We start from the raw sequence: 24,909 nt of genomic DNA, 5'->3' as shown, positions 1-24,909 counted from the left end.
TTTACGTGGAACCTCAAATGAGCTTCATACCGAGAATTTCGTCATCCTTTTAGTCGAAGAGAAGTCCTTTTCACCCCCTGCCTGGATATGCGTATAGGCCAAATCGCGGTCCCGCTAATAAGCGCACGTCTTTTAAACAGACCCACTGTGGGGAGCCGACGGACAAGGCCGACGCTAAGCGCGTTAATGAACAGGAAGGCCAACAACAATTATGGCAATGAAAGGTAAGGAAGGCAACACAGCACTTAAATATACTGTGCAACGTGCTGCCTGAGAATCAAGCGAGTTTCTGCGTCCCTACGCGTTCCACAAAGAGCCGCCGAGGAGCAGCGAGCATCTGACGCATTTTGCTATCTGTACAGCTCTCGCCCCATCACATTTGCACCGCCAGCCTCTGCCCTCTGTTTCGCCCCAGCTTCGGTGCCCCAGCGTCAAATCTGCCCAGCCCCGCTCGCCGCCTGCCCGCCTTGCAGGACCTTCACGCTCCTCTCGCAGCCTTTTGCGACCAGGGCCAGGCGGCGCCGGGCAGGGGCTCTGCCTCCCCCGGGGGCAGAGGCCCGGCCCGGCTACAGAGGTGCCCGGGCACTGCGGGGGAGGAGGAGGAGGAGGAGGAGGAGGAGGAGGAGGAGGAGGAGGAGGGGAGGAAGATGCCCTCCCGGCCCCGCACCTGCTCGGCGCCCGCAGGGGCGGGCGGGCGGGCGGCAGCGGCGGCGCGGCCGGCGGCGGCGGCACCACGTGTCGGGGCGGGGAACGGCGGGGCCGGGCCCGGGCTCCGCCAACCCCCCCCCAGCGCCGCAGCGAAAACCCGGGCTTAGCGCATCCTTCTCGCCCCATGCCAGGTGCCCGTCCCCGGCTGGGAGGTGACTGAGGAGCCATGGGGCCTCTGCGGGAGAGCGGCAAGGTGAGGAGACGGCGAGGGGATGGGCAGAGACGGGCGAACCCCGGTGCCCCCCCCCCCCCCCCCCGCCCCGCAGGGGCGGGGGGGGGGGGGGGGGGCACCGGGGTTCGCCCGTCTCTGCCGGGATGGTGGAAGGAGGAGGGCGCAGCCGAGGGGGGCCTGACGCCGGGGTGTCCCTTCCCGAGCAGGAGCAGAAGACGCAGCTGGAGAAGGAGGTGTCCCGCAGCCGCATCCCCCGCCTGGTCCTCCGGCCGCAGCAGAAGGTCTCTCCCGCTTCCGAATCGCCCTTTTCCGAAGAAGAGAGCCGGGAATTCAACCCGCCCAGCTCCTCCGGGGGATCCGGCAGGACCGTCAGCAGCAACAGCTTCTGCTCAGGTACCGCAGGCGGGGACCTCTCCCCCCCCCCCCCCCCCCCCCAAAAAAAAAAAAAAAAGTCCTCACCCCGGGGGTCACGGTGGACCCCACCGCCCCGACCCCCGGGGCTTCGCTGTCACCCCCAGGCGCAGCATCCGCGTATGGAGCTCATATCAAGCCCTGACGAGCATCCCGCTTTGCAGCTGAAGAAGGGCGACCATTGATTTTTCCAGGGCGATCCAGTATCTGTTCTTTTAATACGCGTCTGTAAGCGACACCAGATGTTTCCATTTCGAGTTCTGCTATCCGCTGCTAAGAAGTTGGCGGTTTTACTGCAGCAGAATAGTTGCTTTAAAGAGAAGGGTTTGCCTGAAAAACTGCAGCGTGGGTTTGAAGCATTCTGGAAAGCCCACAAGCCGAAGAGTCCTTAAAACGGGGAGTTGCTGTTAAGGGTATCAGACGTGGGTCAAATACTGCAATGCCTTTTGGTTTTGTGACGGTGATCTCCCCGCATGAATCGGAACAAAATACGTAGGTGAAGTCTTCCCCGTCATATTAAATCTTGTTTATTTGAGAATTCAGCCTGTCGCCAGGTGTGAGTTGGGCATGATGTCTTCTCTATAGAGAAGGCAGAGGCTGGGGGATGCACTAGAGGTAAATTACCGCTCTCCAACTGTAGACCACAAAAGTGTCATTTGCTCTTCAAAAGGAGTATATCCCTTTACATCAGGGACAACTTGAAACCAGATTTTTCATGCTAAATATTTGTCCTGAGTAGAGTGTAGCACAATTTAAGTGTCTCGGCCGGCAGTGAATGACTCAGATACCTACTAGCGGTGAGTAATCTTTCAATTCAGTGAAACTCTTCACCATGTATGACATTCTGCACGTGGATAACAGCATTGAGGGCCACATCTTGGGCTCTATATGTGTGCAGTAATTTTAAAGATATTTTGGTGACTAAAAATTTTGGTTTAATAGTCTTTTGGAGAGCATAAAATTCTCTAACTAAAAATCTGAATTATAACCAGTATGTTTGTAATAGTTAGTATCAGAGCAAGTTCCTTTTTGTTTATTTATGAAGTATTTCAGTTACCAAAGGTTTTCCTGAGAACGGCCAGGAACACTCGTATTTATCTTTGTCTTCACTACAGGGGATCAGATTATTATTTTTTTTTAATTCCTTTAGTGAAAAGCAGTGTATTGAACACTGTGTACAAGAACAGTCAGTTTTCCTAGATGAGAAACACAATATCCATGTTTGAGTCTACCATTTCCTTCTTAGCTTGGATAGATTTTGCAATTCAGGCTCAGTGGAATGATCTATTTGGTTATTGTTTAGTGAACAATGCAGAGCATTAAACAAACAGCACAGTTTTGTAAGAATGCTGAAGTCTTTTTCCCATGCCTTTTGAATCCCTCCAACTTACCTGCTTGAGTTTGCCTGTTACAAAGAAGTAAAATCTTTTGAAGCTCTGTAGAAATACATTATTTTTATGATCTCTCCCAAATGGCTGCTTTTTATCCTGATTTTTTTTGCCCTGTGTGTTGACAAGCCTTTCATCCTGGTTACTGACCTTCTTTTTTTATATCTTTTGGGTTTGTATGGTGTTCTTCAGATCTACTCAACACAGAGCTGCCAAAGTAATACCCTTGCTGTCCCACTGCACTATATAAGCTGTCTTGAGTCCCAGCAGAGCTTTGTATTTACTCTGGGTGTGTCTGATCTCACAGCTTGACAGTTTTAAGGCGCTTTTCACAGAGGTATTTAAGGGTGTGATGCTGGTCTCTTAACCTGCCTTATAAGCACAGCTGGTCATATTTTTATTTCCTTTATTTATCTTTTATTCTTCCATGAATGCTATGTTGATTTAGTTTGATTTTTTTCCCCATGCTGAGAGCTTTGTGCTTCTCAAGCTGCCTGCAGCATCCGTACAGGTATGCACTACTCACTTTGACTGCTGCGAGTCTTCAAACCTTACGCAGCCACGGATCAGCCAAGGCACTGTCCTCCATCCCAGTATGTGGTTGTGTTGTTGATAGGTTCGATGGATTTTTCACTGTGTTGCAGGTATGACAAAGGTCACTGGCTTGATTTCCTTATTCTCTAACATATCTTCCATCTTCCACTTACGATCCTTCTTTATCATAGTATCTCTAATTTAGACTGAAATTCCCCAGTGGCAGCAGGTGGCTGCTGGTTCCAGTTTCTGGGGAGGGGAAGGCGAAGAGCTGTGTGGAGAGGTGAGTGGAGGGACCACAGCCTCTGACCTGCCTCTCCTGGTGCTTCGCTAGGCGCTTACCATCCTAACCAAGAAGTAGCATGTGCAGAAAGTGTATTTAAAATTAGCAAGTAATGAATTTGGAATAGGTGAGTAGATGAATAATGTGAACAATAGTGTGATGACAGTATGAAAAGCCTCATGAGCTCTGGATAAATTTCTTTTTTGTAACTTCTTTGGAGCATTAAACCCAAAAGGTTCTTGATAAGCAGCAGAGAGTGTGAACTGGCCCCTGGAATAATCCCTTTCCTCTTTACCCTTCTCTTGATGAGTTGCTCTCTACCTTTCTTCCTTTGTTATTGACACCAAGTGGTTATGATCAGTAGATTTCTTTTTCCCCCAGTAGAAATGATACTTTTTTCCTCGTCCATTTAAATCCGTAGGGCTTCTGAGGTTGTCCATTTTCCCTGGGTGCTTACATTGGTCCTAACTCATAAATGAAGGCGTGGAGCTCTCCTCTCTCTCTAAATGAGAGCAGCAGGGTCTTCCAGGTATCGTTAATGTTGGATTAGGTAGGGGGAACCTTTGGGAACCGTGGCACTGCTGTGAGCATGGTGGCAACAGCAGAAAATACCTCTGGGCAACAGACGAGGGACACCTTGTTTTAATGCTTAGTTTCTTTCAAAGAGGTTGTTAGTTCTGGCTGAGGTAAATTTTAAATTTGTGTTATCAGCTCCCTCTTTGTCTTGTGTGACTGGATCAGAGACTCAGTTGATCGTGTTGGACAATTATCTGCAATTGACTTCATGTCAGTTCTGTTTCGTAAGTCTGTGTGAAAACACGGTAAGACTGTTAATCTTCTCTATGATATTCCTGACAAAATGTGTTTCTGATATTCTTTGTTTCTGCCAAGTGAACATGGATGCTTTCTGGATGCTGTGTAGGCAAGCTGAGCCTTTGTATCAGTATTCACTGTGTGCAATCCTTCCTTAAAATCTTAGTGCATCTGGGGTCCTGCTTGTCATTCGATACGGGAGCACTTCTCTTCCTTCTGCCACTGCCCTCCTTCGGCTTGGATGTCGGTCACAGAACTCCTGTGATGTCAAACGATGAAAAAACACCCTCCCAGCAGTTTCATCTGGCTCAGCTGCTACCGAGCATTTGCCCGTGCCATGCGTGTTTTCCTCATAAGTTGCACTTGGTTTTGAAGTGGCTGCGTGTGCTTACCTTGTCAGTTGGGCGGAGGGCACGATTTTAAACATCGCAAACAAATCATCCACTTGCGGGGCCATGACTGAGCAGCTGCTGCGGGAAAGAGTGAGGCTGCCTGTGGTGGTTCCAGTTGCAGTGCTTGCCTTGTAAGAAATAAGATCCTTGGGGTGGGGCGTTATCCTTGGGTTTTGTGTACACGTCCTTTTGATACCAAGCCAGTTGCGTGTTGGATTGAAGACAGCCTGGATGTGCTAGACTCAGTAACAGTCTGTTTAGCTTTTCATTTTAAAAAGAAGTGAGCTTGGGATACACTTTTTTTCTATCTTCTGCCTCTGAATAGCTCAGCTTTTAGATTTCGTCTTATGAAGAAGAGTTGTTACATGCTACCTTTATAATGATGCCCAAGCTTTCCTTCAGCCTTTCTTCTGAAGCCAGCCTCCTGAATTTCTGCAGGTAATGCAGCGGTGCTTTTTTAACTGAGATGCAGCTTTGCAGGAAGCACTTGTGCATTTAATAATCATTTCAGCAAAAGACTTTATGAGCAAGAGGAGCTGCTTTATGCCCATAGCAAACAGTTCCTCTTTCTTGGGCTTACCTACAAATCACCTCTTTAACTAGTCTGCATAGTACCATGGGCCACTGAAAACCAGTAGTATCTCTGTACATGAATGATTGTGACTCACTCCAACAAAGTTATACAAAATAGGAGTTGCAGCTTCTTTTTTTGCTTTTCCTTTCAAATGTCATGATCTGGGTTCAATGCTTATTTCATAATTGGTTCATTTCTGGTGTAAAGATCTTGTTCTTTACACTCCTGGCACAATAAATATGCTCTGGTACCCTGGCCGCACTGTAAGCCCCACGGTGTAGGCACTGCCACAGGAATCTCAGTGTTACCATTCCCTGCTCGCTTGCTCCTGTGCACAGCCCCCTTGAACCCAGAGGTTATTTGCCAGTTGGCCCAACTGTTGATGGATGCTGGGGCTGAGTTCGCAGTGGGTATGTCAAAAAAAGCATGTGGGCTTTAGGCAGGTTTATTAAAGTCCATGTGAATGCACAACCCATATTGCTAGCCACAGACAAGAAGAAAAGGATTGTACGGGTGTTACTGGGCAAAAAGCTGTACCTTCTCACACTCCGGTAAATAATTGCTTTGCTAAACGTTGAAGTAGGTTGTATTATAAACCAGTTAGCCTTGGAGGCTACACTATTAGGGTGTATGTACTTAAATATATATTTCTGAGTAGAAAAAGATGGAGGAAAACAAATTTGCAGTATTTTAACAAACCAACGGATTGAGGCCAGAGAGGTAGTACAAATGACTGAAAAGAATAGCTACCTCTATTGCTGGTGTGTGTATATGTCTGTATATATGTATGTATTATTATGGAAACAGTGAGCTCTCCCTTCTTCTTGTTTCTTATTACAGGAAGAGATATTTTGTTTGAATAGTTCCCTACTGGTTTATTTGTTGTTTTTTTAGCGTGAGTTACTGAATCAAAGAGAGATGCTTGAAAGTGTTCAAGTATGTGATACTGAAAGTTAGCTTCTCTTTCCTGCAGTCCTTCATGCTACGCTTTTCCACAGTCCTTTTGCCATTGTTTCAAACTTCTGAAGTGGAGGTCTTCTCCAGCGCATTTGTTTGCAGCCCTCTGTAAGGCAGTTGAGTAGTGACTGTGATACTAATTTACAAAAACGTTGAAATAAAATCTGCTTTCAAAAATGCATGTATGGCCTTTGCATAAAGGTGATACTGGGGACATGCTTCCCTTTCTCACTGCTGCTTCCCTAGAGAATTTCCTGCTGGGCCAGCTTATGTCCAATAATTTATTATTGCTTCATATTGTTAACCACCAGTTCTGTTTCTGCAGTGCAGAGATCTGTTCCAAACATGGAAATGAGGAAAGTGCCTAGGTACTAAAGAGCAAAGCTTGCCTTTTCCTCAGTTTTTGGCCTTTGCCTGATTCTCTTTCAGCTTCCCTCTTACTAAGTAACAATCCTTTTGTTCCTGTGCCACACAGCAACATCTGGAAGCCAAAATATTTGACCTTTTGAATGTTTGTTGTCACCTTTTTATGTATCTGTCAGCACTGTGAACCTTTAAAGCCTGACCCAGAGCCTCCTGAGGTCAGTTGAAGAGTTCCCGTTCTCTCTGGCACATTTTGGATGGTGTCCTGAGAACAGTCAGTACCTCACCCTTTCTACCACCCTGTTTGTTGCAGCTTGCTGTGTGCTACGGACTGAATTCTAAGCTATGCTGTGTATTTTCTTCACCACCAATGCGTAATCTAATACTTCTGTTTTCAAGTGCTTTTCATGCAATATTCTATTGAGTTGAATGTTGCCATGCATATTGAAGAACATCACAACTTGTAGCAGAAATGAACCTTTAATCGGAAGTCTTTGATTGCTTTTGTATTAAAAGAGAATCTTGATATTTTAAAAGAAATTCTATATGACATGTTTTAACCCTACATTTATAGGGTTAATATACATCCTTGATATTTTGGAACAGTGTTTTGACATATATGTATCACCAAATACAGTGAGTGAGTTCTGTGGTGATGCTAAGTGCCAGTCTGGGTTTGGTGGCAATTAAAAAAAAAAAATGCATAAAACAACGATGAGTAGAATATATGTGTTTTCAAAGCATCATTAGAAGGTAAACAGTGCAAGCTTATGTGGTGATTTTGAATCTGTGAGGGTCACAGTCATATGCTGTCAGCCATGGAGGCAGAGCTATATGAGAACAAAGGAGTATAACATGTTGTACCATTTGAGGAACAGGTACAAATTTCTGTGTGGTCTATTGAGAATTTTTATTTCCAAAAATGATACCTTCAAATTTGGATAGAGTATTTATAATTTCTTCCTTTGCTGCATAATGGAATTAAACACATAAAAACACACACACAGCAACCCATCTATATAAACACAGGTATTTCACATAATGTTAATATTAAATGTTTCTTAAACTGGATGTAGTCAAGGCTCTCCCACCAGAGGTAGCAGCAGTGGTTCCACTTCCAGCTATTGGCCTCAGGAAAGGTTAGTGAGATCTAGTTACTAAAGTGCTTAAAAAACCCTGCCAAACAGCCAAGACTACTCTTTGTCTCTTTGTCAGACTCTTTCCTCTCCTCACCATTAGTTAAAACTTTCCTTTAAAATTTTCAGATATATTTTCTGTCCTTTATCATCTTAAACCCCTTGTCCAAATGTTATCTATGATGTGATATCAAAGCGCCAGGAGCTATGCTATTCCTGACCACAGCGCTCTCCTAGTAACAGTACTATTTTTATTGATATTTTTACTAGCAAGCCTTTATGCTTTTGTTCTGTAATACTAATACCATTAGTGGTGCTATAAATGTAATGACAAAGCCAGTAAGCCACAATTATATAGTCCTTTTTTCAGATGGTTTCCCAGAACTCACGTCAGTCCTGCTTGTTAGTGAAATGTTCAAATAGAAGGAAGATTAGTAGATTTGCTGCCAAAGTCAATTAAAACTTGCTGTTTCAGTGTAACTTAGCTATTGTATGATCAGATGTCAAGAGCGGATACCTTTAAGGGCATGTTTATGGGAAATACCGCATTGTAAAAGATGCCCAAGCTGTAGGAGCGGATCGGTCCATCTTCCTTCACCTTCCTGTCCCCTCTTCTGCACAATCTGAGCCTGTCACCATTTATGCCATGCTGTGAGTGAGCAGAGAGGACCTCTTGCCAAAGTCAGTGAGCAGCTTCCATGCTAAATTTTCAGTAGTGGCCATTAGTGGTCAGCCTTTGGGTGTGATGGAAGCAAGGTCAAAGGGGCTGGCAAGGAACAGGTGTAAAAGTCGCCTGTATATTAATGATAGGAACCTCAGCAACAATCAAAAGGGGTTGAAGATGTTTAGTCTTGATTTTACTTATTTCACTATTGGGTTAAATTTTATGACTAGAACATTAAAATCAATAGTTCCAGCTTGAAAGATGGACTGGGAAAAATGGGGTGGTTCCGAGCCATGGAATATCTAAAAAAATGTAAAGGAAAAGTATAATACTAAGCATGTAGGTTGTATGGGACCTCTGGAGATCATTTCATCCAGCCTCCTTTTTGAGGCAGGACTGCTTCCAGCACTACGTCACATCAGCCATGGCTTTGTCTATCCGAGTCTAGAAAACATTCAAGGACAAGAGTTTGCACAGCCTCTCTAGGTGACCTCAGGGAGTGGTGGAGCTGCTAGCCTGTCTTCCTTCACAGGCAAAATGGAGCATAGCTAATTCAAGTTCTGTCTGCAGAGACACAGAGATTAAACGTGGAATTAATTTGCTTAGCAGGATTTCATATAAGTAGGCCTTGTCAAATAAACCTCCTCTCTTTTCCTGACAGGGCTATAGTTTCAGTTGCTCTTCTGCTCTGCTTCAGTGTGCTTGACTTCTGGTAAGACACTTGCCTCACAAGCACATGATATTCTGATGAATTTGATTAAATACCAACCCCAACAGATCTTAAAAATAGCTGTAAAATGAGTTTAGGATTGAACAGAAGGACCAAAACTAGTAGCATTTTCAGGACTCTGCTTTTAGTGAAGTTATTAAATGTTTTTTTCAACAGTCTGTGTGATTTTGCAAGTTTGCAGGTGGCAAATTGTTTGTAACAAATGACTAATCTTCTAGAGTACATAAAACCACCTTATGGAATGGCTGCAGTAAAAATGAAATGTTTTAGTACAAATAGGAGCTGAGGAGAATAGTCACACTTCTTACCTTAGGCTGTGCTCCCTAAATCGTTGCTGGGCAGGTGAGGGTGCCTCCAGAGGGCCATTCAGTGTTGTGAGGAGAGCCTATTGAGCCTGGTGGTGTACATGCAAATATGCTCTACCTCTGTCTTTCTATGTTTACTACTCATTTTATACTATTATGTTTCATCCTGCTGCTTTTACTGTGATCCTTTGTGTTGCCTAGTTGTTCCAGAATGATATTGTGAATCTCCCGTTAGCAATGTTTTCTGACTGGGCCGTAAGCCCTTACACCTCACTGGTTCAGCTGCCCAAGTCAGAACAGTGGTTGTGCTAGTCAATGGAGAGAGGTGAGATCTTCCAGACAGTGACTCAGAGTAATGGGATGACTTGGCCTGAATTAGGCTGTCGTTTTGACTTACCCTCCAGAGGAGCCTTTTTTTCTCCATTTAATACAGAAAGAGCCTTACAGGTGGAAGCTAGGTGATATATTCCCTTTGGTGTGTGTCAGCAACTTTCATTAATGCATAAAACACCCCTGTGCTACAAGACCAGTCAGAAAAGGAGACCAAAGCAACATGTAGGGCATCAAAAAATGTGGAGTAGACAAGCAGATTGGGAGATTATCCTGAAAAATTCTGATATACCCTTGGTGGTACCCTCACCGTCAACAGCCAGCTTGCAGTGCACCATACTGGCAGAGCCGTGGCTACCCAGACTAACAGATCCTGGGATGAACGGAAACGGAGCCATCAAGTAAAAGTCAGAAAGCTGTTTTTGCCTTGGTACACTGACATTTTAAAAGTTTGTTAGAGGCCCATGTTTAATTCTGGAATCCATATTTCATAGTGGAAATGCAGAGTATGTACAGCCTGAACACTGGTCAAGGGAACCTTAAGAGACGATGAAAATGGGACAGTGGAATAGGGATCAGGTAGGGGGTGAACAGTTCAGAGTCATAAAAGTATGCATAAAAGCATAACTAGATCTGGCAGCTAGGAGTGAAAGTAGAAGTAAGTCAGTGGTTTCTCAGTGAAAGCATCATTAATTATTTGGATGCATTATATAAGGAGGTTGTGTATTGAGTATTTCTTGAAGCCTTTAGGAAAAAGCAGTATTTTTCTAAAGAAGGTTCTAAGGCATATTCCAGTGAAACTTCTAAAGTCTCTGTGCCCAGAAAATCAGAGAAAATCATTATGTCACAGCATATGGCCTTAAAGTCTACAAGAACAATATTTTTGTCAGTTCATTAACGCTGTTGTTTATACTTTGACTTTACTATTTGAAAGTTAGTCAGTGCATGCAAATGTCAGAGTGCTCTGAGCAACTTCCCTGATTGTTTGAGGAGACACTATCCCGTGCTTGGCTTTGAAACTTGGCAAGCATGTCTGATCTGGGAGAGGTGTTGGACGTAGAGTTTCAGTGATGAAATCCAGCTGATGTTCAAAGGGAAAGTCTACTCCCAGAATGCTCTTCGGAGGCCACTGTGAAAAAAGACACCATGAACATTACTAAGAAAGCAATGACAGTTGTGTGTTATAAATTCATGTGTTTTTCCCTCTTGTGCAAGTAAATAATACAGGCAAGAGCAGAAGTATGGACTCGCACAGCAGTTTTTGCCAGCTTTCCCTCTTCTATCTTCCCGATGCTCACATGCCTGAGAAGGTAAATCAGGTCTGTCTGTATTCTTGAGAAGTCTGGACCTGAAATCCTTAGTGGGGCAAAACTCTTGCCGACTTATAGGACTGAATCCTTAACTGACTATTGTGGTTTCAGCCCAGCTGGCAACAAAGCACCACGAAGCTCCTTGCTCACTCCTCCCCTCATGGCCTCAGTGGGATGAGGAGGAGAAAATATAAAGAAATGCTCATGGGTCGAGACAGGGACAGGGAGTGATCACTCACCACTTATGGTCACGGGCAAAAGACAGGCTCAACTTGGGGGAAAACCAAAATCAATTTAATTTACTACAAATCAAATAAAAACCAGGATAATGAGAAGTAGAACCAAATCTTAGAACACCTTCCCCCCACCCCTCCCTCCTTCCCACTTCAACCCAACTCCCGGTTCTCTCTCCCTCCCCCCCCCCCAGCAGCGCAGGGGGACAGGGAATGGGGGTTGGGGTCAGCTCCCCACACGCTGTCTCTGCCGCTCCTTCGTCCTCAGGGGGAGGAGGACTCCTCACCCGTCCCCTGCTCCAGAGTGGGGTCCCTCCCATGGGATACAGTCCTTCACCAGCTTCTCTGTCATGGGTCCTTCCCACGGGCCACAGTCCTTCAGTCACAGCCTGCTCCTGTGCGGGCTTTCCCACAGAGTCCCGGCCATCTTGGAGGGCGTCCATCCCCCTGCTCCGGCGTGGGCTTCTCTCTCCCTGGGCTGCAGGTGGGCATCTGCTCCCCCGCTCCTCTCCATGGGCTGGGGGGCACAGCCTGCCGTCTCACCACGGGCTGGGGGGGCATCCCCTCCTCCCCCGCTCCTCCTCCTCCTCTCCTTCCTCACCGACCTTGCTGTCTGCAGAGGGGTTCCCCTCACATTCCACTCCCCTCTCTGCTGCAGGTTCCTCTTCTTAAATCTGTTCTCCCAGAGGCGCTGCCACTGTCACTGATGGGCTCGGCCTGGGCCAGAGGTGGGTCCGACTTGGAGCCGGGGAAGCTTCCAGCAGCTTCTCACAGGAGCCAGCCCTGCAGCCCCTCTCCCGCTACCAAAACCCAGCCACACAAACCCAAAACGCTGACCTTGCTGGCAACTACATTCACATCACGTCTTCAGCAGAAGGTAAATCCCATCGTGGGCTCCTCTGCTCTTGTTAGCCCCTTGCCAATTTTGGCGAAAGATTCCTTCTCTTGGCCCATTTCTGGGCAGGTGGAGGTCTTCGCCTCCTTCTGTCAGAGTTGTCGGCGGGGTTTCGGAGGAGCCTCCAGGCCTGCGGGAGACTGAAGCCACGCTGCCGCGGCTGCACCCTTCCTCTTGGGGAGGAGGAGCAGGGGCGCTCGCTGCGGCGGTGAGCGGGGCAGGTGGCCGGGCGGTCTGGAGGGGCCACCGGCTTGGTGCGCTGTCAGACCTCCGCGGGGAGGTCTGCTGCTCTTCTGTGGGGAGTTCTCCTACAGTATTAAATACAATTAAATAGCCTGTTGAGGCCTCGGTAGCAGGGAAGAACGAAGGCAAGGGCAGGCAATTTGGCTTGCACTGAGCGGTTGGGTGGCACCTCAGTGTTCAGCGGGACTTTTCCTTGTGCCGGAACAGTGCGTTGCAGGTCGGCTGGGAGGTGGATCCCCCAGCATAGAGCAGGGCTTTGCTTGCCTGTGGTGGTGGGCGCTGGCATTTCATATGCAGCCGTTCCCTTCTGTGATAGTAAACATTTTGATACTTCAAAAGGCACCGCAAAAAGCCGACACAGAAAAATGTTTTTCTGCAGCTTGCCCTAGATTTGGAAACTATATGATTTTGTTCACATTTCTGGCTAATACTAGGTGGAAGGAATAGAAGTTACACATTATATAAAAAACAACAAACGATCAGAGGAAAGGGAGTACAATAAAATCATTGATTTACTTCAGCTGGAGTGGGAATGCACACCTGGTTATTGGTGTGTCTAAAGGTCACAAGGGGTATAAGTAGAGAAGACCTATTGTTCTTTGTGCCAGGCTCATTTGTTCTGTTAATAAATGCCCTGTTGCAACAAAAGCTGAAGTCCTTAAGGGTAAAACGAGGATATGTAGAAAGGATATAATCTGATCATACAGTGTCACCAGTGTGATATCAGAGGCAATGATGGGGGGAGTGGTTAATTAAAATATCTCTTTTTATATGCTATTTTTATATGCTTTCTTTAGCTGCTCTATTTCCTTATCACAGTTAGTTTTACATAGTTGGTTTTTAATTCCCTAATTTTTAACACTGTAGTTAAGTTCTTTCATTGTTTAAAGGTTTTATCAGCTTCTGAGGTTCTTCCAGGTAGCATCTGTATAGATTTCTTCACTGAGAGGGTGGTTGGTCACTGGAACAGCCTCCCCACGGCACCAAGTCTGTCAGAGTTCAAGGAGCATCTGGATGATGTTCTTAGTCATATGATTAATTTTAGGTAGTCCTGTGAGGAGCAGGGAGTTGGACTCGACGATCCTTTTGGGTCCCTTCTAACTTGAGATACTCTATGATGCTATGATAGCTTTGGGAGTTACTTATATGTAAAGTCTCCCATACCAAACACATCTATGGTATCTGCAGAACCTGTCCAGCAGTTGCAGTGATTTTATTGGTGGAGAGATGAAGGAAATAGTTTCTTGTCTTTTTTTTTTTTTTTTAAACACAAAGTTTTTAAAATAATGGTACACAGAAAAACATATAAGAAAGGTTGTAAGAAAAAATAAACTGCATGAACCTGTACTTTTTTCTGAATGTGTTCAATTATAAAACTTTTGTGTGCTTCTAAAGAGAAGATGCTTTGGACATAGCTAAAGGAGCTGCTTAAATGCAATTCAGAAGCTCACTCAGCAGTGCTGATCCACTGCTCTGAAGGTAGCATTCATTCAGCCTGCAGAAGAGGCTCTGAACCCTTGGGAGAAGGAAATAGGCACTGATCTGGGAGGAAATTGCTGCCTTCTCTGTGTTGAGTTATATTGTGATGTTGATGGGAGTGGAAGGGATAAAAAGTAAACTAAAACCATGTGGGCAACAATCCTGCTTTAGTCAGCGTGAATGTGGAGATGGGCTGGAAACCTTATTAGTGGTCTTCTCCTTCCCAGTATTTTTCTAGGAACTAATTCTGAGTTGCAGAAGGCAGCAGCAAGGTGGCAGAAGGAGATGCTTGTAGGCTTAATTGAACTGATTTGAAGCAATGAAATATGATTAAGCTGGATTAGGTGCTTTGCATCGTTACTGCTCTTTGTGCCTTGGGAGGTAGTTGTGGCAGTAGGCTGGTCCTGGCCCCGTGGCTTGGCATCATGTCTGGCACTTTGCAGAGGCCAGGACAGCAACACCTCAGGCTGCTGGCTGCTGTTAAGTGCTGATGCATATAGCATGCACTGGATGGTCAGCACCTACAGTTACTGGCTCAGCATTGGAGGCAGGACACGGAGAAACAAGAAAGCAGAACATTGGAACAAATCGGTGAGGCTAGGGGAACTGGCCAGGCATGAAGTAAAACTCGTTCACATGAAAGGATGAGGTTGTTTTACTGTGCTGGGGGAGCAATAGTTAACAATAGCAGAAGCTGCTCTTTCTTGAGGAGGGGAGGCAAGCAGGGAGGGAGATAGATAGTTACAGGGTGCCACTTTGCCTCATAAATGCACAGTCATATACTGACTTTTTAAACAATCTGCCCATGCAAAGCTCATTGCAAGATCAGGCTTGACCTAAATTATGAACAGGGTGGAAGTGGTAAGTGCAATATGGTCATGCAAATTATTTGGCTCTGTTGCAGGTACTTCTTTGAGTTTCATGTTAGGTAGAGATAATGCACCAGGAGCAGAGTGCAATTGCATTATTAAGATTGCAGCTTTCATTTTGTCCTGGGAAAGAATAAACAATTACATTTCTCCAGGAGAGTAAATATTCAAGGCTTCCCAGTGTCAGAGTAGCCTGTTTGTTTTTGTTGTCTATCTCTAAAACCACCATGGGTTTTAGGGGAGCTGTGATTACTCAAGATTACAGGAGATGTGATTAGTGAAGGGGGTGTTTGACATGTGGATTTCACCTGGACTCAGACTTCTTACTTTGCATTTAATTGTTAAGAGCTGGAGTGTTTGTATTCCTGGAGGTTAGGAACGTGGGTCGGTTCCCAAGGTGGCTGCTGATGCCATGATGCGCTAGTGTGCCCTCAGAGGAATTTGGCTTTAGACAAAAGCAGTCTGTGTATAACACACCCTCTTCAGAACCAGGTACCTCACAGCCACTTGTCAAGAATGGAAGAGCTCTGTGATCATGATTGCTTTAAAAGGAAAAACAATTTGAGAAATGTTTCTTAATTCCTGTTAAATGAAAATTCTGTCTTTGTGCATATGGGCAGTAGGTCATTCTCTTGTTTGGATAGGAACATATCTTGAAGGAGAGCGTATGGCCCATGCTTGCTTTTCATCCAGTGTGCACTACACGAGCCATTCTTGTGTCTTACGTGCATTTCTTCATGCCATAATATTCCCTAACCTAGATAAGTCAAAAGAATTTATCTTAGATCTGAGTTTTCATTATGTAGCCCCTGATTCTGTATTTTGTCAGACTTAGTGACAAGCACTTGCCATTTTAGTCTGCCATAAGGTATTCAAGACTTCTTCACAAAATGGGAGAAACTAATAGCTTCCCATCAGGTTGCAGAGCCAAGGTTGTGCATATGAGGTAACTGACTGTGAACGGTTGTAGTCCAAACACCTTTTTTTTTTTTTTTTTTTTTTTAATTCTGCTAATGTTCATCTACTTATTAGTTAGAAATGTTGATGTTTTCCCTTTTCTCTTCAGATGACACTGGCTGTCCTAGTAGCCAGTCAGTATCTCCAGTTAAGACTCCTTCTGATGCTGGGAACAGTCCAATCAGTTTTTGCACTGGTAGTGATGGAGACTTCTCCAGGAAGAAATTTGGTCCAGGGACAATGAGCGAAGGGAACCCGCAGCTGGCTCGATATAAGAAGGAGTCAAAGACAAGCCTTGTAAAGCCTGGTGAGTATAGTATAGTTCCTTTCATTACTTTAATTACACTTTCTAATTGACTAGTGCTTCTACAGGTGTCTACATACATTGTGTTGTGCTGCCTGTGATACCACTAATGCTGGCAGTAAGTAAAAACAAATAGTTGGGTTCTTTCTATGGAGCCACCTGCAAGACTTGAAAACAGTATCAGTGTAATGGGCAGCCTATGTGTGGGAGTTAGGCAGATGTAGATCCATACTACATGGACTGTATCAAAAGCATGTCTCCCATTGCCTCAGGCTAATGGGCCACTTCAGACCAACAGCTAAATCAGCACCTGCTTATCACACTTCCAAGGCTGAATATTCTGCTGTGTCATTGACTGCCGTAATTTTAATGAGTAGATAAAAAATATTTTTGTGATTCATGTACAGGCAGCTCTTGATTACAAACAGTCAGGATATTTTTGCTGTTATTTAATTGTGGAGACAGAGAGGGTTTTGACCCTGTACAGACCCAGCTGCAGAACTGGCATGGTTTATGAGCTCAAGTACCTCCTGGCTGTACTGTTTCCAGAGTCATTTTACCTCTGGAAGCAATTTAGATACTTTCATGAGGAGCCAGCTCAGATTTACCAGCACCATGTTTAATCCAGAAACAGTAGAGAATCTGTTGCAAAAACTCTTCCCTGTCTTGGTCATTGAAAGAGCTGATTCAATCTGACTTACCACTAGCCCTGCAAATTCTTCAGCTCATTTCATAGCACTGTGTTACTTGAGTGTTCCCAGACTCCCATTGCTCTGCATAATGAATGATAGATAATACTTTTTCAAGGTTTGTTTTCTGTTCCATTAAAAGCAAGGAATCTGATGCAGGCAGAATGCAGTGAATATGGTGTATGACGGTCAAATCTGCAGCCATGATTACCACAACTGTTTTGTGTTTGAATGTGGATGTAGCTTAACAAAATGTGGATAAAGAATTTTGGAAGTTTTTTTCTACTGAAGAGTCCTATACACATGGAAAAGAATTACACAGTTATTTCAATAAATTACTTAATTGTTTTTGATTATTACACTCAAATTGACCTATAATATCAAGTTATTAGCCTTTTGCAGTAATAGTCAGAAGTCATCTTCATTTTAGTTGATGGTATTATTTCAAGTCTTTGAACAGACTTAGTTTAGGTATGTAGGTGTTCTTGTAGGTGGGCCATTCTGTAGCGGTTGGTACCACTGCATTGATTGATACCTAAGGTTGGAAAACTTGTCTCTAAAGTTCAAGCTTATTGCTCCTGAGATCCATCAAAACTCTCAGAGTAGGAACCATGTCTGATTCATAGAGTACTTCTAAATTCCTCTTGCCAAATACCTCACACATTTTTAGTGGAAAGTTGTCAAAAAACACATCATAGTCAGTGTGAAAGCTGACACAGGCGAGGGACATTCCTGAAATGGAGAGCATGCCAGGGGACAGTTGGGGTTCATTTTCCTCACTGTTGGCTACAGAGGTTAGTGGAATTGTCTCCCATTGCTATCTTTTGGCTTCGGGTGGATCCAGTCCCTTCCCTATGACCTACTTGCACATGAATTTCTGGTGGCTCAGTCAGGAAGACCTAGCCCTTGTGCAAAGAGTAGGCATCGTCATGTAGTGTCGTGGTTTAACCCCAGTCAGCAACTAAGCACCACGCAGCCGCTCACTCACTTCCCCCCCACACAGCGGGATGGGGGAAAGAATTGGGGGGAAAAAAGTAAAACAGAAAAGAAGCAAATAATAATGATAATAATAACAATAATAAAATGCCAATACTAATAAAAGGATTGGAATATACAAAAGAAGTGATGCACAATGCAATTGCTCACCACTCACTGACCCATGCGCAGTTAGTTCCCGAGCAGTGATTTGCCCCCAGGCCAGCTCTCCCAGTTTATATACTGGGCATGATTTCACATGGTATGGAATACCCTTTTGGCCAGTTTGGGTCAGCTGCCCTGGCTGTGTCCTGTGCCAACTTCTTGTGCCCCTCCAGCCTTCCTACTGGCTGGGCATGAGAAGCTGAAAAAACCCTGACTTAGTCTAAGCACTACTCAGCAACAACTGAAAACATCAGCATGTTATCAACATTCTTCTCCTACTAAATCCAAAACATAACACTATACCAGCTACTAGAAAGAAAATTAACTCTATGCCAGCTGAAACCAGGACATGTAGCAAAACACACAGGGAGTAATGGGGGAGCAGTGGAAGGGAAGTGGGACCTGGGAGGAGAATAACAGCAACGTGTCCTTGTCGTATGTAACCTAGTTCTGCATACAGCTGGATATCTCAAACTACAGCACAGAGTTGTGCATAATATCTTTCTCTCCACCAAAAGCCCTTACTGATTTATGGAGATAATCTCTACTTTTTATTTACCTGAAACTTCTTGTGATAATGACTACATAGCAGGAGCCAGACATGAGAGACAAAAATCCAGCCTACCACTGTTGTTTACAGACTCTGTCCTGTGCTACATTTTTGTAGGTAAGTACATCAGTCAGTGTGCACCTTCAAAATGCCTGTCATTTTGCCGAAAATTTATCTATTTCCAGGATTGTTTTCTTGGAACATGCTGAATCTCAGCAGTAACACTCACACAAATATTTAGATAATTCAGGAAATTTCAGAGTGGGATCGCACTAAGAATGAACCCTGGGACTTTTTTTTTTAGGCTGTTCCCAAGCTCCAATGCTTTTCTCCTACTCTAGCAACATCACTTCATCTTTCTTTTCTATACTTCGAAATATGAAATATGACATAGCTTTTTTTTTCTGAAACAGCCTAACGCATTATGTAGATCTAAGTCATCTTCAGCTCTTGAAGTATTAACAAACTAGATTCAGACATCATTCATAATTTATGTTGTTTGCATAGCAAGCCATCCTTAATCCTGGAATGCATTATCACTGCATCTTGCTAAACCTCTGAAAGATTTATAATCATGAAGATGTTATTCATTTGGAATAGTTGGTAATAGTTTTTATTCTGCATTAAATCTGAATCACAACAGTGTTATAGGTGAATTTGGCTTAAAATCACTGACTGCATTCCCAGGAAAGGATGGAGAGGACAGGCACATTAAGGATGATCTAAAACATCCACTCCAGGAGGAACTTATGAGCCTTTTAATTTCCGGATTTTAGAAGCTGTTCCCTCTTTTGGATATGATTCATTTATGCAATATTAAAAGAATAAAAAATGCGTTGCATAAAATGCCTTCGCAAAAAGGCACAAAAAGCTTAATTAACACTAGTCCTAGTTTTGTATCAAGATGCTGTCCTGAATCCTAGCCTTTTGGTAATTGAATAAACAGGAGCATAAGCACTTGTATGTATTCACATTCTTCGTGTACTCCACCTGCAAAGATCCATCCTGAATTCCTGCAGCTCATGTCCACATCTTGTTAAGAATAGTGGGAGCTGTTTTGCTTTCTTTGGCAGTCTTTCTCATCTTGTTTCTTGACTTCCATACAAATGCTTAGTGCAAGGATTCAAAATCTGGATCTGCAAGCTGCAAAGTACTGATAAACTTACAAAGACGTGGATAGAGAAAGGAATCTTGGGCAAGAGTTGTGTCGGTAACTTTTAAAATGCTTGCATGTTTAAAATAACAAAAAGCTGTACTTTCATTTAAATGTCTGTAAGGATCATAATTCGAAGGGCACCTGATCAGCTGGCTGTGTTCAGTATTTCTGGCAAAAGTTTTGGTCTTTCCTTTCTTGCTTTAGGTGTCATAGGCAAACTTCAGGCAGTCTACTGAATGAGCTGAGGTTGCTGTTGGAGCTGTCTCTTAGGGCCCATGGAATTGCTGAAGTTTTACATGAAATTATTAAGAAATTACTAGAGAATGCAGGTGTTAGCTGCAAATTATGTCTAGCTGTTAAAAATGTCTAGTTGTAAAATGTAATGCTCTTCCTGCTGATTTTTTTGTATTGCCTGGTGTGTGAGGATTAGGTGTGTGAGATGTCCAGGAACTTATTCTTGGGGGCACCCTGTGCCAGCAAAGAATAGTGGCTAGTTAATCCATTAGTGTAAAATTAGCAGATTAATTTATCCATATTGCTACTCTACTTCCATATGTGTCCATATTCTAAAAGCAGTCACTTTGGTTATTTTAAAAACAAAACATAAAGCTCTGATTTAGGTTATATTACTGACATCTGGCTGTATGATTTTACAGATCTTTTGTCAGGTCTCTCCTTCTCTTCAGTATGACAGTATGGGAATAATAGTGTCTGACTCTGATATGTATATGTGCTTCACTTGGAAAGCAGATTAGCTGGTGTATGAGTTCTGCAAGAGGATTGTCTTAGAGGTAATTCTGGAAATATACTTCACTCTCAAGGACTTCACTTTTCTGATTGCAGAAGGATGCAGTGATAGGACTTTGTTTTATCTTGGGAAGGTAGTTAAAATATTAGAAAGACATGTTTTACTGGTGCATTTATCCAAGAACATTGTATCTTGTATTTGCATGGCTTTTGTTCATTCTCTGTACCAAATTTCTGCAAGCAGCGGGAAAAATAATAGAACTGTTGTCCCCGTTGTTCAGGAACAACGGTACAGAATACAAAAACCAAGTTACAGAATGTGCTAACTGGAATAGATCTGTGGCATGGAAAGAGTTTCATTGTTCTTTATAACTACTAGTTGGTACTTATACCTCTTATGTTGAAATACTTTTTAAATGCTGCTGGTGTACTATGTATTCTAAGCTGAAGTCACATTGTTTGGTTGTTTAAAAAAAACAAAACAAAACAACAAAAACCCCGACAGAAAACCTGTATTTAGAAATCATAGAAATCATAGAATCATTTAGGTTGGAAAAGACCTTCAAGATCATCGAGTGCAACCATTAACCATGCCCACTAAACCATGTCCTGATTCAGAGGTAGCAATTTGCCTTGACTGATCCCTAAAATAAATTGGTGTCCTTCATTTTAAAAGCAGGATCACGTAAAGGTGAAAGTGATGAGAAGACCAGTGACCTCAGTGTAATCTGTCTCTCTTTCTGCTGTGACTTATTTAGCAGTACTTTGTAACCTACATTCCAAGGCTGTACCTTTTCTGGGGGAGGAATAATTAAGAACAAGGGTATGTCAAAGAACATTTAACCCGGTTACAAATGCAGGATTTAATCAGAGTACACTGTGCTCCCACCCTGCAATTAATCATAACCTTACTTGTGTGGTGAAGATGGGAAGATTCATGCTTCCATTCCTGTGAATATTCAGATAGTTAAATATGTGGCTGGTGTCACATGCATAAGAATACTGAAATTAGGAAACGAGCTACACCTGATTCAGTGTACTTTAAATAATTGGTCATAGAACAAAAAAATATTCTGAAGATGGACCAAGTGAAGTAAGTTGATAACAAATGATGGAGCATCTTGCCTATGACTGTAAGTTCTCCATATGTTTCTTTTGTACCTCCTTGAAGTATTTGAGTTAACAATAAGCAATCTCTTGATGTGCCTGTGTTTATTGACAAGCATAAAGCATAAAGTCTCTGAGGGGTGCAGAGGAGCTTGCAAGTGAAAAGAAGAAGAGCAAAAGCCCAGATTCCCTGAGTAACTTAAACCTGATGAGATTGGCTTTAACTTGAGCATTAGAATTTTAAGCAGTTCGCTATTTGGCAAAAAGCAGATACACAGTGGTCAATTATGTGTGCTTCTGGAAGGCTTTCCATCTGCTTTTTAAAACACCACCTTGGCAATAAAAAGAGGGGAAGCACTTGAACATGTGTCGTCTTTCTCAGATGTAAGCACGTGGTTTGAATGCTTCACTTCTGTCCGACACCCAAGAGCAGCCAACGTAACCATCCTAACATTCAAATCCAACAGTATGCAACATTTATTTCCTGTACAGTTTTAATCTTGCTCTTCTCCCTTTCTTATATGTGCACTTCATAATTTTGTTTGGGACAATACAGTTTCTGAGATCTTTTCTAATACAGAGTCTAACAAATACAGTTGTGGCAGCTTTCAACCCTATTCCTTTTTCTCATTTACTTTTGCTTTTCTTCTTTCTCATCGCCTTTCATTTTGGGCCCATATGAAATAGCTACTGCTGATTTTTTTAAATAAAAGTGTTTCTGGGTAACAATTCTGTATGCACTGAGCGCTCCTGCATATTTTACTGATGGGATCCGCTTTAATTTCACGTCTGTTGCTATGGAGCTGTGCAGATTTGCTTACTTGACCTGCCAGCACAGGGAGTTATTAAGGACTCGGTCGCCATGGGTACGGGAGGACAGGGCGTGCTTCGCGGGGAGATGAACATCCACATCTCACCTTCCAGGAGCGAGGATGCCACGTCCGGCTTCAAGCCCGTGCTATCCTCAAAGCTTGCGTCCTAGAGTTGAGCATGGAGAGACGTCACCCTGCGATGGTTTGGTGTGTTGTAGCAGTCGGTATGGTGAGGTCTGGAAGACAACGGGCACTGTGAGATCTGGTGGGTGGTGCTGGGCTGGAGGCTGCTGTTGGGGGTTCCATCATTTGCATACCCCAGCCCACCCCTGCATGCTTCAGAATGTTTGGGTCCCCGTGATGGGTTGACCTTGGCTGGACACCAGGTGCCCACCAAAGCTATTCTATCACTCCCCCACCCTCAGCTGGACAGGGGAGAGAATATATAACAAAGAGCTTGTGGGTCGAGATAAGGACAGGAGAGATGACTCTCCAATTACCGTCACAGGCAAAACAGACTCAGCTTGGGGAAAATTAACTCAATTTATTACCAATCAACCAGAGCAGGGTAATGAGAAATAAGACCAAATCTCAGAACACCTTCCCTCCACCCCTCCCTTCTTCCCGGGCACAACTTCACTCCCAGATTTCTCTACCAACCCCCCCTCAGTGGCACAGGGGGACGGGGATGGGGTTTACGGTCATCACACATAGTTTTCTGCCGCTTCATCCTCCTCAGGGGGCGGACTCATCACACTCTTCCCCTGCTGCAGCGTGGGGTCCCTCCCACGGGAGACAGTCCTCCACAAACTTCTCCAATGTAGGTCCTTCCTACGGGTTGCAGTTCTTCACAAACTGCTCCAGCATGGGTCCTTTCCACGGTGTGCAGTCCTTCAGGAGCACACTGCTCCAGCGTGGGTCCCCCACGGGGTCACAAGTCCTGCCAGAAAACCTGCTCCGTGGGCTCCTCTCTCCACAGGGCCACAGGTCCTGCCAGGAACCTGCTCCAGCGCGGGGTTCCCACGGGGTCACAGCCTCCTTCGGGAACCCACCTGCTCCGGCGTGGGGTCCTCCCCGGGCTGCAGGTGGAGATCTGCTCCACCGTGGACCTCCCTGGGCTGCAGGGGGACAGCCTGCCTCACCAGGGTCTTCACCACGGGCTGCAGGGGAATCTCTGCTCTGGTGCCTGGAGCATCTCCTCCTCCTCCTTCTTCACTGACCTGGGGGTCTGCAGGGTTGTTTCTCTTACATGTTCTCACTCCTCTCTATGGCGGCTGTTTCTCTCTGTCCCAACTTTTTTTTTTTTACTTCTCAAAAATGTTATCACAGAGGCGTTACCACTATCACTGATTGGCTCAGCCTTGGCCGGTGGCGGGTCCGTCTTAGAGCCAGCTGGTATTGGCTCTGTCGGACACAGGGGAAGCTCCCAGCAGCTTCTTACAGAAGCCACCCCTGTAACCACCCCCACTGCCAAAACCTTGCCACACAAAGCCAATACAGTCCCTAATGGCAGTTTTGGAATGGTTGCCTCCCAGTGGGGTCAACTGGCCCAATGCGGCCAGTAGATCCTGGTGGAGCTCCCCTCTACGGCATAAACCCCTTGGTATTTGAGACCCAGAAGAGGTGAAATTTGAATCCACAGGCCTCCTTAGACAACCTTGAGGAGCTGTGGGCTGCAGACAGGGACTGGTCGTCTTTCGCCGGTCCAGTGACTGGTCCCATTGCTCACAGGAGGTGGAACAGCTTTAAGAGGTGAATCTGTCATTTTCTTCTGGAAGTTACAGGAGCTGTTTTTGGAGGTGTGGGAGATGTAAATTCATGGTCTTGAGCCAAGTTGGATAGAGCAGAGATGGCCTGTAATTTATCTGACCTCAGTTCCATATCTCTAGTGTATTGGAATCGTCTCTGCCTGCACAAGCACACTAAGGTCCTATTTTGTTTTAAAGGAGATATAACAAATAAAATCAGTGAATCTAATGTGTGGTCCTTCTGACCAAATATATAAGCATTTACTTTAGGATAAGATCAATAGAACCTTGAACACACTGGTTATACTAAGTCTGTTGACTAAAAATGGGACCAAGGTTGGCTCGGACATGAGTGTCTGCATTAGAGACATCCACATTTAGTCAGATGAATCCCACTCCCGTCTCCTGTGTTCCTTATCAGGTCTCTGAAAACTCTGCTGCTAGCCCTTATGGAAGCCAAGTACAGCCTCCATCTCATTTATTTCTCTTTCTTTTTTTTTTTTTTTTAACAGAAAGTCAGTCTTAGTAATCTAGTTTCAGAAGAAAGGTTGTGTCTAAAGATCACACATGGTTCTTCAAATAGGTCTAATTAGATGCCTTTTCCTCTTCTGTTCATCCCTGATAAACTTAGGCACTCTCTGTTTGTCCTGTTTCTGAGGACCACTGCCCAAGGCGCCTAGCATTGCACAGGTTGATTCTCTATCTCATTTCTCACCATGAATTCGCAGGAATTAAGTATTTTTAGGACATAAGCTAACTAAATCACACTAAAGTGAAAAAAAGTACTATGTAACTTCTGAGACATAATATTGGAATATAATTGGAATATAAGTATTTTCAGCAACAGATGCTTAGAAAGTTAGGTAAAAAATACTAGCATAGTGCTATTTTTTTTGGTTTGGATTTATAT

General features: G+C 44.2%; 1 protein-coding gene across 1 annotated transcript in view; it reads left to right on the top strand.

Moving 5' to 3' along the window:
- The first annotated feature begins 707 nt into the window (after nucleotides 1-707).
- The window catches only part of SYBU (syntabulin), a 44,558-nt gene continuing 20,356 nt past the window's right edge, over nucleotides 708-24,909 (top strand). Inside the window, exons 1-3 of the mRNA XM_049824739.1 lie at nucleotides 708-901; nucleotides 1,087-1,273; nucleotides 15,856-16,053. Of these exons, the coding sequence (XP_049680696.1) occupies nucleotides 875-901; nucleotides 1,087-1,273; nucleotides 15,856-16,053 (412 nt within the window). The 5' untranslated portion in view covers nucleotides 708-874. The remainder of the gene's footprint in view (nucleotides 902-1,086; nucleotides 1,274-15,855; nucleotides 16,054-24,909) is intronic.

Source organism: Accipiter gentilis, chromosome 2 (assembly GCF_929443795.1).
Source record: "Accipiter gentilis chromosome 2, bAccGen1.1, whole genome shotgun sequence".
NCBI lineage: Eukaryota > Metazoa > Chordata > Aves > Accipitriformes > Accipitridae > Astur > Astur gentilis.
This window is presented reverse-complemented; position numbering and strand designations above follow the sequence as displayed.